The sequence below is a fragment of the Rhipicephalus microplus genome, chromosome 2, assembly GCF_043290135.1.
Source record: "Rhipicephalus microplus isolate Deutch F79 chromosome 2, USDA_Rmic, whole genome shotgun sequence".
Taxonomy (NCBI): domain Eukaryota; kingdom Metazoa; phylum Arthropoda; class Arachnida; order Ixodida; family Ixodidae; genus Rhipicephalus; species Rhipicephalus microplus.
The window spans coordinates 211,340,709-211,359,468 of NC_134701.1; the positions used below are offsets into that span (position 1 = coordinate 211,340,709).

General features: G+C 46.1%; 2 protein-coding genes across 3 annotated transcripts in view; one reads left to right on the forward strand and one right to left on the reverse strand.

Moving 5' to 3' along the window:
- Nucleotides 1-2,901, forward strand: part of LOC119169574 (kelch-like protein 8) — a 79,568-nt gene extending 76,667 nt beyond the window's left edge. For both annotated transcript variants that reach the window (XM_075875491.1, XM_075875499.1), the window contains one exon: nucleotides 2,609-2,901. In XM_075875491.1, coding sequence (XP_075731606.1) covers nucleotides 2,609-2,741 — 133 coding nt within the window. In that variant the 3' untranslated portion in view covers nucleotides 2,742-2,901. The remainder of the gene's footprint in view (nucleotides 1-2,608) is intronic.
- A 182-nt stretch (nucleotides 2,902-3,083) lies between these two features.
- The window catches only part of Sgt1 (suppressor of G2 allele of skp1), a 45,549-nt gene continuing 29,872 nt past the window's right edge, over nucleotides 3,084-18,760 (reverse strand). Inside the window, exons 9-11 of the mRNA XM_037421601.2 lie at nucleotides 13,294-13,390; nucleotides 4,010-4,188; nucleotides 3,084-3,371 (exon numbers count right to left, since the gene is read on the reverse strand). Of these exons, the coding sequence (XP_037277498.2) occupies nucleotides 3,264-3,371; nucleotides 4,010-4,188; nucleotides 13,294-13,390 (384 nt within the window). The 3' untranslated portion in view covers nucleotides 3,084-3,263. The remainder of the gene's footprint in view (nucleotides 3,372-4,009; nucleotides 4,189-13,293; nucleotides 13,391-18,760) is intronic.

Genomic DNA, 18,760 nt, shown 5'->3' on the forward strand with positions numbered 1-18,760 from the left:
CTTGCGCATCAAAAGCGCAGTAGGCCGGCACCCGGCGAATTACCCTGCCGACGTGCGACTATATATAATGCGAGGCGAGGCTTCAACTAATAACTGCTCACAATAGCTAATTGCATCCAATTTCATCTGTAGGAGACAATGTAATCACTTCCGTATTATTTTTTCAAAAGGTCAAAAACAAATGCATTGCTTTGGGCACCACGGGCACGACGGCAGTTATTGAAAACAAATGTTTTCGAGATGAACACATAGAGGGTCTTGGATTTAGAAAGAAACCGTTAAGACTGTCCCGTGCGTGCTTCATTAAAGATGTGCACACACGTCAGATGTGGGTTCCGATTTGTGCAATCTCAACATAACTCGTCGCAGAATGCTTTTCGCCGGTCGGGGATCAACGCGAGTTCCCGGGTGCCCGTTCGTCACCCTTCACTGTTGCACCAGCGCGGATTTCAGAAATTTCATGTATCTAGGTCACATCGGCGACCCACCATTTTGTACATAAATTTAGTTTATCAGCCACGTATGCACCTTGCTACAGTACGTTTTGCTTATTCCGCAGTTGTGCAAAACTTATCGGCAGTGCATGCGCGTCGCGATAATACTTTTCACCCACACTCTTTAAAATCGCGTCATTTAAGTCGGTGACGTAACTTTCAATCGAGCGACACAACAACGCATTCGCGATTCTTTAATTATGGACAAAGTCTCTCACTCCTTTCAGATTTGCCAAACTCTTCAACATTCACGTACGATCTTGATTCAACCACGCACTGCCAAAATTTAAGCGTAGCTAGAAGGCTAGAATGTTCTCCCTGGTTTTGGGTGCAGCACAGCACGTCTATCGCGAGGGGAGGCCTTTTGACAAATGCCATGGCTCTGGTGAAACGAAACTCACGGGTATGTAGAAAGCAGCGTCCACCTCTACTTTTTGCTTAATGCCAACGTTACACCTTTTAATAGAAGGCTCCTTGGGCGCAAGAGCAACGAACCCTCTGCAAAACCACACTGCCGAAGCAGTGACGTCAGCCCTTGTTTCATTTCTCTACTGAAAAAAAAATCTATACAGACTACGAAAATGCTGAAAATAGTTTTTTTTTTTTCGAATGAACGCTCGGGAGTTTCCACGAGCTACGCGTACTCGGCATTTCATTGACCGTAGGCTTCAGATTAAGCGTCGCGAAAATTACGGTGGCAGGTCTACGATTCCCGTCGCATGCAATCGAATACTACGCGGTTACGCAACGACGCCGACGTGATGTCCATTTAAGGCACGAAGGCTTTGTGCAAGCCTGTGACGATGCTGCAACTCGTGGCTTCGACACGGTCGCTCGATCCTAACCTCGCCGTGCTCGTCCCCAATCAATCAGGCCCTGTCCGTTCCAATTGGATCCGAAATAGCAGCGTGCTCGCCAAGCGTCGAGAAACATGCTGTTACTGCGGCTATGAACGCACGAATACGGCAAGCGCATAACACAATCACAGAAACAGGACCTGCCTTAGAAAGCTATACACAATGCGGCAAAAGGTCAGCAAGAGAACCGGGCAACTTAGTTTCGAGACCATCAATCACAGCTGCGCTGTGCTAAAGCCTTGAAACCCCCCGGCAACCCCTACATCGAAAGCCGGTGGGGCTGTAGCTCTTGCGAGCCACGGGCCATCACTCGCGAAGCACACAAAGAGCACCGAAGTTTCTCTTGAGGTCCACTTCAACCTGACGGAGAACCTCCGCACAATTACTCCGGTGAACTTCCAAGCATTTCTTGGCGAACTTCGGCAACTTGGACCGTACTATCTAGCCACTTACGATTACTTTAAAATTGGTATGACATAACACGACTGTATGACGAACATGTCTAACTAGTCATAACATGAAAAATCATGAAATGTGATGACTTCCATGTCATGCTCTTGCTGTTCTTGCAGCAGTTTCATTCGACATATTACAAAGTTGGTATGGTACGACATGACTGCCTGGCGAAAATAAGTGATAAGGGTAGATTTTTTTTTTGCAAAACGAGTCTTAACATGTCGCATTTTTTTAATTTCTAATAGAATTCTTCATACGAATCTTATAAAAGTAGTCTAATATTTGTTGAAGTTACTGCAAAGCAACAAAAAAATAATTGTGTTCGTGCAGAGCTGTTTGATCTCTTAGTAACAGCGACATTCTTTCGGCCCAACCAGCATAGTCTCGCCGCGCAAGCGTTTGAGATCTTGACTCTCAACTCCTCGAGCGAGGTTCAGAGGAATATCTGTTAGACCCACTTGCCACAGAGAAACCGGCGCGACAGAAATTCTTCTGGAGCTTTGTATGCCATGGCACCCATAGATAACTTATTTTTTTTAGTAGAATTGTAGGACAGACTCCAATAGCTACGACATCATAGTGTGGCGTGCGAGAATTTCAAAAGTGGCGTCTCCGTCCGCATTTTATTCTCGCACATTCTCTCTCTTACCAAGTAATAGTGGAGTTATTGGGGTTGTAAAATTTTACCGTACTAATACGCAAAACATTTTGCTTCTTAGGGTCCCTTTAATGTGGCGAAGTTGCACATCAATGTCAAGTCCCTTTTCTTCTACTAACCTCCGTCACACTTTGCTCTCACAGGTGGGAGCCCGTTGCCAATATCCATGGTGGAAGAGCAGGTCCTGGAACAGCCCACTGCAACTGCTCAACACTGGCCCTTCCTGCACTCAACCACTACGACAGCAGCTGTGATGACGAGGAAAGTGCAAATTAAAAAGCCTGTGCACCACACCTGAAACAATAGGAGGCATGCCTTGCTAGCCTTTGCTACACATGGAATCCCAGCATTCCTTCCTTTCAGGGCATGGAAGAATAGGCACACGTCAAGAAAACGTCAGACCCTAGTCAACTGTTGAATAAAGCAAATACCTTAAGTTGCATCATTGTCTTTTTTTTTTTAGCCAATCAACCACTGGTGTGTGCATTGGGAACTATAGTTAGCACGATATTGAAATAAAACCGCGTGGGAAACTTGACCGAACAAGCGCACTCCGTCCCATCAAAGTCTTGCATTCACCCATGCAGTTTAATTCAATTTCACATGACTACTGTGGCATACAAGGCAAACAGAAACTCAAACTTTATTAGAAGACAAGTGATAAGAGACTACACAAAACTGGTAGACAATATATTACATGTGCGAACCAGCCACATCATAAATTACTTGAGCTGCAGACTGATGGGCTTTTCTAGCGGCTGCTCTTTCTTCATGGCACAATTCAACGCCGAAGATGATTCACTCCGTCCACTTGCGGTACTCCATCCCATCGGGTGGCTTGATGGGAGTGGTCTTGTCGGCAATTTCTTCCCAGTTTGTGCTCAGTACAGTTCCTCCAGACTCAAACTGCATCGTTTAATAGAACAATAGTGATCTATAGTAGCTGACAGTTTAAGGACAGCCCACGATTCAATCTTAAGAACTTGTAAATCTTGGTTGTTTTCTGCCTTTTTTTTTTTTTCAATACTACACTCTCTAGACAGAGGTGTGGAAGCTACAGAATCAATGCGCATGACCATTCCCACGGCAGGAAATAGTGACTTAAGTTTGATAATTTTTTAAATTTGCCTGGCTCATATAAATGCTGCTTCATTTTTTACAACATTCACAGTCCGGGCAATTCATAGGTAAAATACAATTATTTTGCATGAATAAATTCCATTCTTTTTTTTTTCATTTCTTAGACAGCACCGCCTCTTCAGCACACTCGACTACATCCATGACTGCTGCAAGTGGTCATAAATGCACCGTTTATACATTCATAATATGGCACTAAATTAAACAGTGAACCACCGAATGTTTTTCCCATTCACAATTTCATGCTTACAATCTTTTTAATGTGCTAATGATGCAAGCGAGCGAAATGGAAATCAGTTGCAAGCTTCCGAGTGATCAGCATTGAGCAATCATCATGGCAATGTGCTCAGGACTGAACGTCCCAAAGAAATCTGAACAATTAAAGAGAAAGAGCCATGGGTACTTACAAATGACTTGTTCATGGCCCTCCTTACGTCATCCGAGCCTTCAGCATAAATTTTCTGGAACAAAGAATTGAGAGCTGCATCGCCCTCTTCCTTGTCATTTTCATTCTCCTTGACAATGTTGTCCCAGTCTTTGGCTTGGAACACTGGAGGTGCCCTCTCAACACTAGCGGCCTCTGGCACTGCACAAAAATATTTTGAAGTAATGGTTACAGTATGTGCCTCTGCTGGCGGTTCAAAGTAGTACAGTCGCCAACCAATTTTTTGAACTCCTAAAATTTGGACTTCTTGGATATATTGGACTTCGCAAATGCACACTAATGCACTTTCGCAACCAGTTTTTCGGAAGAATTCATGTTTAAAAGTTCAACTTTTACTAAATCTGTTTTCAGCTATACCGCTCGATTTTGAAAGCTGTCATGTTGGACTTTTATGTTCGCTAGGTCGAGTTTGGTTTGCAGTGACCAGTTGTGTGGCCTCCAAGATTGGAAGCGCGCACAACATGGTGCAAAATTTTCCAGTTTTGGAGGCCACGTCTGATCTTCCTTGACTAGCAAACAGCAAAGCTTTTTCACTCAGTCTTATGCTCATTATTACTACAGTCGATCCCGGATATATCAAACTCGGATATATAGTATTGGCTATATCAAAGAGTTCAAAAGTACCTTTTAATTTCCCATGAAAAAGTGTGGGACCGGTGAACCTGTATATCAAACTCCCGCAATGAGGGACATCCGCTATATTGAACGCTGTGCCGCACCGAAGCCCAGAAAGTGCAGTTTTTGCTAGTAAATATTTATCAATTTTAGGCCACGTTCTAACAAGTTCCGATCCTTTTTCGCGCAGGCGTCGAAAAAACGGTGTCATTTCATCGCGCTGATCTGGTTCGCTGCGCGGCACATGCGAGTACAGTAAAAGTTCGTTAACTCGGATCTCGCGGGACCAGAGAAAATGTCTGAGTTAACCGAATTCCCAATTATCGAACAGACCATGAAAACAAAAGGAGAACGTACACGGCTCAGACAAACCTTTATTTCTTAAAAAGGCGCGTTATTTTTGCCTGCCTCACCATCTGAGTTTTTGACAGAACGATCTTATTTAATCCCATCAGGCAGTGGTGCGCAAGTTCACTGTCGCGAGAAAAAACGCAGAACCCCTCGAGGAGAGCGAGGGCTTCGGCGGCCTCCTGCACGGTGCGGCGACGTCGCGTCAGCTCATCACGTCTTTCAATATCGTAACCTTTCTTTCAAGATCATTTGCTCGCTGCTGTGGCCGCTTGACTCCTGTGACGGTCGCCATGAAGCGCGACGGCGGCGACAACGCGCACAAACACAGCCGCGACACGCGAAGTCGCAACACAAAGAACCAAGACACCAGTAGGCGTAGCAAGCAGCTGTTAGTAGACACTGGATGCGCCGGTGGCCCAAGCGCTTCCGCCGGGTGGTGACTAGCGCCACCTAGCCACTTCCTCATTTACTATCATCATCGTCATATTCTGCTGCAGTTCGCTCGGTTTCAGTTTCCCCAAAACTCCCGTTCTGCCATCAGTTACGGCAAGTGGTGCTTGAGCGTCCAAGCTGCCAGAGATCGCGCCCTCTCCGGAGCCCTCTCCGGAATTGTCCGAGATAACCGGTGCGCGGCTAAATCCCTCCGAATTAATGAGCATTTGACCTCATTGAAATATGCACAGTTTTGCCAGGACCGCGCCGCGAATCCGAGTTAACCGAATTTCCGAGTTAACCAGGTCCAGATAAACGAGCTTTTACTGCACATCAATACGCTTGATGCGCGATCTGCAGGTCTTAGCCCGCGGGCATAGTGTTTTCCAGAAGACCGATGGCCAAGGGCACTGAAAAAGAATCCGAAGTGACTCTGCGATCTCAGTGCAATGTCGTCATGTGGTTCGTATTCCCTTCCTTGATTGTTTGCACACAATGGCATGCGAGCCTGAAAACTGAAAAGTATGGCCTTCTAGATGTGCAACCTTGTGACGCATTTTCTTAGTGTTTTCGGTTATAGAATGCGTGTCTTGAAGGCTGCGCTTTTTTTTTTTTTTATCGTTTCATATCAAAGCCGCAAAAAGCAGCGGCTACCAGCTATAAAACCACAGCGACATCGATATTGCCAACACGTCGACAGTGAAAACTCTAACCATCGATGAAGGAAACAACTTTCCTTCCACAGTGTTGCGTCCTCTGCACCTTGTGGCCTTCTCACCTTGTTCCCGATAAATCCTCATTCGGGATTTGAACTAAACGTTGATTCGCACGTAGCAATAAAAATTATGACTGGTGCTTGGAGCAACGACAAGTAAAACATTGTCGTAAACGTTCCTTGCAGGCCAGGTGACGACTTTGGGTGCGTCATGATCGCTGACAATGGCGTACGATGCCTCAGTGAATTCTGCAACTTAGCATTTCTGGGCACAATCTCAGACAGTAGGGACTTCATCAGTACAGATGACGATGTTTGACTGTATCAATGCTGAGATTTTGGATGTTGCCGGTGCCGCAGAAGTGTAGCCGTGCAGTTATGAATGTGCCAACGCCTTTGCTTCCGCCGCTAACCAAGCTTTTGCCACGCTGCAAAGCTCGCATCGGCAATCTGCGCCAATCAACGTTGTGGCCAAAGGAGCCAAGTTTGCTTATTTGAAAAGCTTCAATGATATTGTAAGCACAATATTCACAGCGTTCGACCTTCATCTTCATCTGTACATAATCATCATCACAAAAAACGTCGTCTTCGAAGCGTTCATCAGGCGATTCGGCCTGATAAACGCCGTCGAGACCCCCAGGCTGCTACTGTCTTACAGAGTGGTGGAGGCTGCTTAAATTTCCGAGTTCCCCTGGAGCTTCCTTCGGGTCGCCGCTTGCTTCCCCCGTCCGCTGTCATGGCTCAAGAACCACTGCCCAAAACATTCAGCATCCCTGTCCAACAAACCATTCCTGCGTGGATCGTCAAAGCCCAGCAGTGCGACCCACCCATCTACTCTGGTCTTCCACGCGACGACGTCGAGGTATGGCTGAAAGAATATGACATGACCAATGTTTATAACCAATGGGATGAGCCTCAAAAACTTCGTCACGTCACCTTATATCTGTCCGATGTCGCCAAAACGTGGTTTTTTAACCACGAGAGCAGCTTCCCGGATTGGCCTACTTTTGCTCAACAAGTCCGTAGGATTTTTGGGAAACTGAACATTCTTCCCGAAGTGTCGAAACAAAAGCTTGATGGCCGTACCCAACATCCCGGGGAGACGTACATTTCGTACATTGAAGACGTCCTTGCCCTTTGCCACCGCGTGAACTCTGCGATGACAGAAGCTGATCGTGTTCGCCAACTCAAAGGGATGATAGGCCATGTCGCATTTAACGCTCGGGCTGTTAAAAACCCCACCACCGTTTAGGACGATATCACCACATGTCAACATCTTGATGAACTCCAAGCCATTCGATTGCACCCAGACTACCCAGACACCAGTGACAGTCAGTCGGCCTTCCTCGGATGCAGATTTGCGCACGCTGATTCGCACGGAACTTCAAGCGCAAGGGTTGTCATGTGCACCCGCCCCTCGGCCTCACTCTCGATCTGCTGGTCTGCGCGACATCATCAAAGACGAGCTCTCATCCATGGCTAGCGCTCTCTCATCGAACACTTTGGCGCCACCAACGCCAACCACGACTTATGTGCAAGTCGCTGCGATACCACCTGCCTGCCTTGGTTCAGCACATGCATCCTGTTCCAGCGCAGTCCAACGTAGCAGCATTTGCACTACACTCGCCTGTCCCAGCGCCAGTACCAGCACCTGTGACAGCTGCAGCACTCTTCGCCCCCTAGTGTTCGCCTCACCCAATATGTTACTATTGTGGCATTCGGGGCCATATTTCACGATTTTGCCGCAAGCGCCAACAGGACGAACGCAGTGGCTACGACGTTTACGAAAGGGATTCGGAGCCATCCCCGAACCAGTACCAGCGCCGCCCTGCGACACGTTCCCTCTCTCCGACTTCTCCACTCGCCGCACCTCGCCCCTGTTATCCCGGACACTACCGGTTTCCTTCACCTCTGCGACGCTCAACATCTCCGAGACCGGCTGCACCTACTTCTGAATACCACCCGGAAAACTAGCTAGTGCAGTTTTTGGAGGTAAGCTGCATCGCTTGAACAAACACCAAGACCTCCAGAGTGCCCAGCCAACTTGTTATTAGTGTATGTTGAAGGGGTACCAGTTCTAGTATTGGTGGACACAGGGGGGGGGGGGGGTTGCTATTTTTGCTATTCATGTGGATTTGTGTTCTCGTCTACGCAAGGTCACCACACCGTATACTGGCACTCTCTTACGTAGCGCAAATGACTCGCAGATACGGCCATCAGCACAGTGCACCATTAGAGTTTTCATTGATGGGATCCGGCATCATATTCAGTTTGCCGTGCTGGATTCTTGTGCTTTTATGCTTATTTTCGGATGGGACTTTCTGATGCTGCTGCTTCCATCTCTTGTCGACAACGACTCGTACATATGCGAGACGGATGAAATCTCCCGAAATCATCCCGTGACCGGCTACAAACAGCCAATGACTTCCTTGTGCCACCTAACCACGAGCACGTTATCATGGTTATGTCCGACTCCATTGACCACGGTGACGTCCTAGTCAGTCCATCAGGCCGTTGTCTATCCAGAGGGATTGCACTTTCATCGAGCCTTGTCCGCTTCTTCAACGGCACCGCATTATTCGCTGTACTAAATATCACCAATGAGCCGATTCTGCTGACCAAGAACACTGTTGTTTCCAACGTGGACACACAATCTATCTCTGTAGTGGCTTCGGATACCAGTCTGGTGGAATCACGTTCAATACCAACAGATGCTCCACTTACTAGGGCTCTCGTCAATGCCACCAGCACGGATCTCACTCCCCCCCCCAAGCAGACGAACTACTGGCGTTGTTGTCCAAGCATAAATTTTCTTTCGACGTACATTCCACTGCTCTAAGCCAGACTTCTGCGGTGGCTCATCGCATACACACCGACGGAACTTCCATTGCCCGTCGTCGACCATACCGTGTTTCTTCCAGCGAACACGAGAGCATCGACAAGCACATTGCTGATATGCTCAGGCAAAACATCATCCGCCCCTCCTCAAGCCCTTGGTCATCACCTGTCTTCTCGTGCGAAAAGAAGACGGTTCGGTGCGATTCTGCGTTGACTACCACGCATTGAACAAAGTAACCAGAAAAGACGTATATCCCTTGCCTCGCATTGATGATGCCTTAGATTCCTTAGAAGGAACGGAATATTTTTCGAGCCTTGACCTGCGCTCCGGTTATTGGGAAATTCTAATGCACGAGGATGACAAGAAAAAAACTGCCTTTGCCACACCCGACGGACTTTACGAATGTAATGTCATGCCTTTCGGCCTCTGCAATGCGCCAGCAAAGTTTGAACGTATGATAGACACTGTATAGCCGGGCCTCAAGCGGAAAACATGCTTATGTTACCTTGACGACATCGTCATATTTTCTTCGACATTCGAACAGCATTTGCAGCGCCTAGATGAAGTTCTGACGTGTCTCACAGCTGCCGGCCTTCAGGTCAACACCAAAAAGTGCCAGTTTGCTAGCAAAAGTATTAAAATACTCTGACATCTCGTCAGCAAAGATGGAATCCGGCCTGATCCCGACAAAATTACCGCCGTTCTTGACTTCCCGGTGCTTCAACGCGCCTAAGAGCTCCAAAGCTTTCTTGGCCTTGTGTCGTACTTCCAGCGCTTTCTATGAGACTTCGCCACCATTGCTGTGCCACTTCAACTCCTTTCTTCGGAAGCGTCATACGAATGGTCGGACGAATGCCAAATGGCCTTTGACACCTTGAAACGTGCCCTCATGTCCGAGCCAGCGCTTTGTAATTTTTATAACGTCGCACCCACTCTCCTTGATACTGATGCCAGCGGACTGACTCGGCGCAGTACTTTTGCAACGAACAGAGTGTTATGGCGAACGTGTGATCGCATACGCTAGTCACACCCTCACAGCAGCAGAGAAAAACTACATCACTGAGCAGGAGTGTCTCGCCGTTATCTGGGCCATCCAGAAGTTTCGACCATATCTTCACGGCCACCACTTTACCAAGTCACTGACCACCACACTGTGTTGGTTGTCGACGTTGAAAAATTTGTCTGGACGCCTCGGTCGCTGGATACTTCGCCTCCAAGGATAGGAGTTTGACGTTACCTACAAATCCGGCAAAAAACAACGATGCTGGTGCCCTTAGCCGCTGTCCTTTACCATCCTCATCAGGCACTCCTGGCCTGTCGCCAACTGTGAGTGAACCCATCAAAGCGTCTCCCCATCAGTTCATTCACTCGCCGCTGTCGACTTTTTGCCTTCGGCAACAGGACGTTTGCATCCCACCAACGCAGCAACACTTACTGTGGCTCCATAATGCAGCGCCTTCAAGGCTCCTCTCGTCCTCCTAATGCCCGCACCCATCGACAGCTGCAAAACTTCAAGACTGAAAACTCAATCCTTTACCGCTTTGTCTTCCACCCCGAAGGACAGCGCTGGGTTCCCAACGCTCCTTGTTCCCTAAGGGCGCAGATTTTGGAGGCGTTTCAAGATGACCCCAAGGCTCGTCATCTCGATTTTCAAAAACCTATGAACGCATCCGCAGTCGTTTTGCCTGGTCTGGGCTTTCCAACTGCGTAGCGCGATATGTTGCGTCATGCTCGCCATGCCAACGCCGCAAGCGACCCACTTCCTCCCCGGCCGGTCTTCTACAACCTCTTCCGTGTCCTTACGCTCCCTTCGATGTCATTGGCATTGACCTCTATGGACCAATACCGATATCCGCTAGCGGCAAGCGCTGGATTGTCACAGCAGTTGACCACTTAACAAGGTACGCCGAAACAGCTGCACTTCCTTCAGGATCAGCAGAGGACATTGCCACATTTTTTCTGGAGGCAATCTTTCTAAGACATGGTGCACCACGCATCCTATTGAGCGACCGCGGCAAGGTGTTTCTTTGGAAACTACTTGAACAAGTCCTCCACGCATGTAATACGATTCATAAGACGACTTCCAGCTACCATCCCCAGACTAACGGCCTCGCAGAGCGCTTCCATCAAACTGACCGACATAATATCTATGTATATCAATGCCAACCACACCAACTGGGACACTATCCCGCCATTTATGACTTTTGCTCACAATACCGCTACGCAGTGCACCACGGGCTATTCTCCATTCTTTCTCGTCAATGGCCGTCAACCAACATCTTTTTTGACGTCCCTGTGAACTCGTCATAGCCTTCAAGCGAGCACTTAATCTCTCACCTGGCCGACTGTCGCCACCGCGCCTGCCTCAATACAGAGGAAAGCTAACAAGAGCGGAAGACTCGCTACGTTGGCGTCCACCGCGTAGTTCACTTCAATATTGGAGACGAAGTACTGTTGTGGACCCCAACGCAGGTTCCCGGCCTGTTCGACAAGTTTCACTCACGTTTCATTGGCCCCTACGCTATAGTCGAGCAGACGTCTCCTGTTAACTAACAAGTAATCCCTGTTGTCATGCCTTCCAACGGCAGTTTTCGTGGTACGGAGGTTGTTCACGTGTCGCGCTTAAAACCATTCGTGTGACGTACACCACTGTCATAAACAGCGGCCACATTGGCCGCTTACGCGCAAGGGGGAAAACAGTGCAAGTACAATATTCACAGCGTTTCACCATCTTTTTCATCTGCATTTAATCAACATCACAAAAACGTCTTCGTTCGAAGCGCTGATCAGGTCATTCGGCCTAATAAACGCAGTCGAGACCCCAACGCTGCTACTGTCTTGCAATATTAAGGATGACTCAAACTTTACGGCGTGCAAGAAACAAGACGTTTACGGACTAAAAGTGTGGTAACCTGCAGTTCATTGTTTTTGAGCGAATCGTTATGTTAGCTTGATTTCTGAAGCCTGAAATTCTTCATTTTAGGCATTCGATATGTATATTTTATATTCCGAATTCACGGTATATCAAACTTTTTCACGATCCCCTTCAAGTTCAATATATCCGGGATCGACTAACACGCTTGCCAACGATGCTACCGTAGAACAAATACAACTGAATTTGCTTGTCCCCAAGAAGAGCATGAAGCATAGATTTATTGGGAATTTTTTAAGCTTTTCTAATCCAAATAAACTATTTTCACGGCATCACCATTTTTTGGACTGTGCGAAAAATCTGTCCGCGACTATATACAGGGGCATTGCAACATCTTGAATCCACTACAAAGATTAACCAATACCATGCTTGCTACAGCTGTCCATCAAGCAATGAGATACAGTACCTTCTCTACCATGAAATACTAACGAAGCATACTTTTGAAGAGTTTACACATGTTTATCTCAACCTGCCCCGAAGAAGGTGGTGCAGTTAATGTCATATGCAAAGTATGACCTGTGGGCATTACATCTCTTTCCAGAGAAAAGCAACTGGTGATGTGCCCCTTTCGTTATGAAAGCTTGCGCCAAAAGAAAGTTATTTTGCAGACTGAAGATCACCGCCTCCGGTCAATATTGTGTGCTCCAGGCCTCTGTGTCTACGTAGTGCAAACTCGGGAGATCTTCAGCTGCATGTCAACAAATAAGCTTCTACAGGCTGAAACCATGAAAGTATACGGACCTCAGCCTAGCTTGCAGACTATGAGGCAACTCGGGATAGGTTGAGCTTGTCTAGGTAACAACCCTTGAAAATGCACAGTCATGGCATGCGAACAAGTGATATTTGAAAGGCAGACATGGTACTAGGGGCTTTCTTCACTTTTTTGAGCAGATTGAATTTAACAGCGCAAATATATATTTTTCTGTGCCCATCTGAAAACTTCAATAAGTTTTTTCTAAAGATAAAACAGTTACTGAAAATTGCTATGGTGATCATTGCATCAGTAATGACTAAATCCAAGAACATTTGCAGTCCCGAAAAAACAGCTTCCCCCCATTACTCAAGGTTTCACTGTAAAGAAGGTACAGTCATGAGCTATACGAGATAGAACAATGAAATTATGTTTTAAAGGTCATAGCAGCTAAATGTATTTGGCAAGCACAAGTGTTTATTATTCTATATGGGTATGTGGAAAAGTATATCTTGGTATTTATTAGACCACATTCATATCAGCACATTGCGAGTAACTGTTGATTAAACACAAATTTGGTATTCCATCTGATATCTCATGATTGTACATGGACCTTAAACACAACACAAGCATTGACAAGAATATTGCAATGAACAGAAGAAACAGCTTGCCGGAAAACATCATGGGCTCAGGAACATCAGCTGCACTACTGTCGAACTCTAAGGTGGTCCACTTGATTCCTTCCCGCTTCTGAGCCCTGATGTCGACCTGCATTTGAAATGGCCGCAAGATTTTCACTCAGGATTTGGCTTTCAGCAAGTGCACACAGATTTATTGCCTTCTTGGTGCCATACACATACAAAATAAAACATCGTTATTTCAGAGTCAGTAGGGCTGCAAGAAATCTTCAAATTAAGTGGGTTTTCAAATTATCAGAACACTCAAAAAGTGGGATGCAAGTAACTTGAAATTATTTTAAGTAATCGGGGCTGATCGTTTGCAGTTCCAGCTAGTTTGCGGCTCCAAGGGTTATGTTTTCTCGCAATACTTGGTAATTTTGCCACAGACATGGAGAAATGCAAATCTCTTTGCCACCACAGAAAAAAATATATAACGGTTGCAGTCAACTAAAATGCTCGCCTGTGCAAAAGATATGCTTCACCTCAACAATGTAGCGAGACCCGGGCAGCATGTCTTCTGTTCCTCACTGTTCCAGCACGTCATGTTTGCACTATTCAGATTCTTTTTGGTAAGATTAAGAATTTAATAATAGCCACTGTGACAAAACTCACGATATGTTTAGATGGAAAGCGTGATCACTGAAGCTTTCGAAATTTCGAGGGTGTTCCAGGCAAGAAATTTGATCGCCCATGACCACCACTTAAAAGAAACGCTAATTATGAATAGGCCTTGCCAGGGCGAATATGGCCATTCATATTAAAGGGGGAGGTCACCTGATGTAACAGCTGAGAGGGGGCGTAATCATGACTTCTTGTTTTTTCTAGCAGGTAAAACCCTTTATAGCTTAAATACTGTTGATGTGCGCTCACAGTGGATTCACTGGTTAGTCGATCAGCGATAGGAAGTGGCCTTCAAGCACTGAATGAAGTGATGGGCGAGGGTGCTGACAGATTTTTGTTTTAGGGGGGGGGGAATCGCCCCTACCGCCCCCCCTCCTCTGGATATGCCATGGGGCCTAGCCTATGGTTCGGCATGTTGTGATGTTTGTACATGATGACACGAAGATTGGGCATCAAGAAGATTGCACTGAAGCACTGACCTAAGAGTAGAGGGTATGATACAATATTTAGGTCCATAGCTGGGAAATCAACGGCGACAAAAGTCACTCGTGTTTGTGCAAGTCAGAATAGTGGCAGCAATGGCGAAAGCTCTTGTTGGAAAGCTGAAAAGCTATTATATTTGCTGACGAGGTAGCAAACTCGATAACAACGATGCTTTTCCTAACAGAACACTCAAAGCGTAGTTTATGAGAGCACAATCACACGTTCCATTTGGAGTGCGCACAGCCAGAGCCACATTGGCACCGTTGAAGAGGTTACTCCGATGTCCACTCAACTGGCCTTCCTGAATCAATGAGCCAGCGAAGAGCTGTCGCGGTATTTCTTTTTTTTTGCTCCAGTTAACTTAAGAAGGCGTCGAATTGCAACCATGCCAGAACAGTACGGAACTACTGATCACTGTTAAGTTCAAGGTGCACCTATTACGCACGGAAACAAAAAAAATCATGATTGCTCATCTTTATGAGAGTTAATACAGTATATACAAACGTCGAATTTTTCAAACTTTCTAGGGACCAGGATATCGTGCACAACTCCGGTGGTACGAAAAACAGATTTACACAATTCTAATGAGCTCAAGCTCTCGCATACATCACCCCGAATGAACTTCAATGTCTCCCGTGACCCCCGAGCAATGCGTTGTTCTAAGGGTCGAGAGTTTGGTCCCTGCCCGCGACGGGTTATCTTTTCGACCACTTTTTGCATTATGATCGCTTGTAATAGCATTCTACGCTTCCCTTGAAATGATTGTCAGTTAGATCTCATTAATAAAAGAGCCACATGTACACCACCAAAATATTCAATATAGCCACCTGTGTATTGCAAAGGAAGTAGTAATAGTGCGGAGCAGCCGCGGACACACCCAGATAGCTTGCTCGACCACATAAAAAGCTCATGTCATGTTGAATCATCCGGGCACAGTAGGAACCGAAATCGGTTTTTAAAACCATACCAGAATTACCTTCTCAGGGTGCATTTATGCTTAACAGTGCCTTGTCTTGGCTCTTGAGAGCATGACATTTCATTTGGTGCAAGAAAATGACAACTGGAAATCTTTGTGTCAGTGCCCCATTGAAAGTCTTTTGCATGCTATAAAACAAGGCCCAGAAAATTTTTGAAGCTGCTGCCTACATCTTCTGTTCTGTGGTTAGCGTTATGATTGGTGTGTCTGAATTGGATGATAACTAAACTGAAAAAATTTTTAGGCCGGTAAGGCGCATTTTGGCACAGCGTGGCAGTCAGTGGAACCTACTAATAATGATTCCAGATATAACGATTTATCAGTTACAACGACCATACTTCGGTGCACTAAAGATTTTCTATGCTACCCGTAAAGACTGTCTACATATACATATAGCGAATATATTTCAAAGTCTCCTACTGTTACGAGGAACACTTCCAACGTGGTCACAGTAAAAATTAAAACAGGCTTTTTAAATCACGTGAGCGGCATGTGCTCGCGCATGTTCCACTGCAGTTTACTCGCGATAATAGCCCAGACCACAACAAGTACAGCATGCAGATTTCGAATGCTGCGGGCGAGGTCGCCCATTTTTTTAGGCATTTCAACACTGGCAGAACAGCAGTAAGAAAAAAAGAAAAGATACAGCATAAAGACTTGCCATCAGTTTTCACACGGCGAACTTTTCTGACCACATTCTCCACAATTACGATTGCTGTCGACTAACGAAACAATGCCTTCGGACGCAAGAAGTTGTAAATTAAAGAAGCAATAGCTTAGTTATTTATAAGTTCACTTTGACGCTCAACATGCTGTCACCACATTGTGCCTGCCAAAGGCGTTCTGCCTTTCGAAGTGACCTGTTGATCAGTGACGACTATCACGTGGTTGGGGTGATGCCTTAACAGATGAGCATACTAAAGTGTTCTAAAAAGATTTTTAGTGGGCCCACTTCAGGGGGGGGGGCGTAGTGTGAAGCACTTCATGCTGCATCCAAGAGGTGGCAGCTGCGATACATTCCACCTGAAGCTTCACTCCGAATCCGGCATTGCTTTTACGGTTCAACATATGTGTGAAGCACTTCATGCTGCATCCAAGAGGTGGCAGCTGCGATACATTCCGCCTGAAGCTTCACTCCGAATCCGGCATTGCTTTTACGGTTCAACATATGAAAGAGATGGCTGGTTTCTGCACTTTCTGACCAGGAAATCGCCGTAGGATACAAGCATGATTGAGCAATAACAATACTTTCCACTGATGCCAAACAAACGAGCACTACGAAACTGGAACATAAACAAGAAGCACACAATACAGGTGCCCCTTCTTATGTACACATTCCTCAGCGCTCGTTTATCTCACATTTGTTATGAAGTGTTTTGTCCGAACATACGTTTTGCTAAGCCACGACTTCCCAGCCCACTAAGGATGGCATAAAGATTTATCGCGTTCCAACACCGTTGTCTGCTCAGTCAATGTTCTTAATCCTGAGGCGCAGTTTACGGCACAAGTGCACGCTTGTCTTGACGTGTAAGAGAGAACAATCCGACACACAAGCAAGCATGTTTTAAAGCATGCTTCAAAGCATGTACAGACTTTTTTACAGTAATACAAAACTACGGTCGGGTGCATTACGAGAATTTTGAAATCAGCATGAACACAGTTCACCCCCCAAAACTTTTATGGTAATTATGCGCCATCACATTCCACTACTAGTTGCCTGAATGAGCCACAGCACACACAAACACCCCCCGAAAAAAATTCCTGGGTATGTACCCGAGCATGGAGACGACAAACAGCCCTCTAAACAACCGTCTGGCTATAGGCTAAGCAAAAAGATGGGCAAGTGCTTAGACGCACTTGCTCATCTTACAAGTTTCATTGTTTGCCTCTTGTTCCGCTTCTCAGCACTGACCCCTTTCACGAATAAATGCAGGCATGTAGTTCTGTAAAAGACTAGTACTTTAGTGAGCTCAGTAGTGTGTTCCCTGTATACGATTGTAGAGGGTCATTTCACCTTCGCCAAATTCTGAATATCCGGACTGCTTTTCCTTTCAAGTGCAACTTACTATAAAAACCAGAAGCTAAGTAAATTTGTGACAACCAGCTGCCCTTTGGTGACATTTCTTTTTACTTGGACACTAATCTTATGTAGATAACTGCCAGAAGGCCACAAAGCTCAGTCACTCAGACTCGTTCGAACTCGAGTCTGACGATGCTCGTTTTTCAGTGGTAATGACCCAGAGTGCATCATTCTCTGTTGCATTCAATGCGTTAACGATGAAGTATATTTATGGAAAGATGGAAGTACGCCACTTCTGCGGAAAGCCATTCAGCTTGATAAATCGGCGCACCCATGATGGAGATCCCTTGAATTGCGCCCTTGTTAGCCCAGACTCGTGCGCTATCTCAGTCTCAAAAGCTTTCACGCAGATGCACTTCGTTGGTACGGGTAGTAACCTTGCACAGCTCCCAGACTAATTCAGCGAGTAGCGTTTCCAGTTTGAAGTGCATGAAGTTTTTTTTTTGTTGTTGTTGATGCAGGATGTGATGCTCCGCTTTTGGCTCCTACAGTATGAGATGCTTTTCTCCGATACACCACATTCCCTTTGTGCCACCAGGCTGCCATGAGCTTTGGCATACTCTAACTTTTTTTTCTTATGGCCAATCATAAACTGCCATCGACTACCACTCATTTCTGAAGGAAACAGAAAAAAAAAAAACAGCAGACCAACAGCAGATAACCGAGGCAAAATGGCATTGTTAGAACACTGTAGGCCTTGCCTAGCTTTGCCCAACAGCGCCGCTGCTGATGCTCACGATAGCAATGGAGGCTTTTGACTTCAGCTGCCCATTGTTTAGAGGCTTGCACATTTATTTCTGCTAGTTACCGTTATATAAGACGAGGGTCAACATTTCATTGAGTTTCCTTGAAACAAAAAATTCAACCTAAATTCCGGTGTTTACAGTACTTTTTCTGAAGCATTCCGAGAAAGTTTTCAAGACTCAAAAAAGTAAAACTGCCCTGAAACATTACGCGACGCTCTTGAGCCAGCCTTCCCGTGACAAAGACACTGCAATGGCCATCGGTCTGCTGCTCAAAAACATCACCAGTGGTGCAGCTAGGGGGTGGCACACCAGGTGTGCCACCCACCAACCTTTTTTTTTATCCCTGACATCGTGTGAGAAATTATTTCACAGTGTTACTCCCTTTGAAATCAAGTAGGTGGGATGCGGACTTTTCAGTCATCGACAAAATGCACATACAAGGGTGCTACAGCCAAAATAGAATTCGGAGCACTAAAATCCAAATTTGGAGCAGGTTACGGGGAAAATTTTCTGGAGAAAGACCGAATTTGGAGCAGTACGAAAAAAAAATTA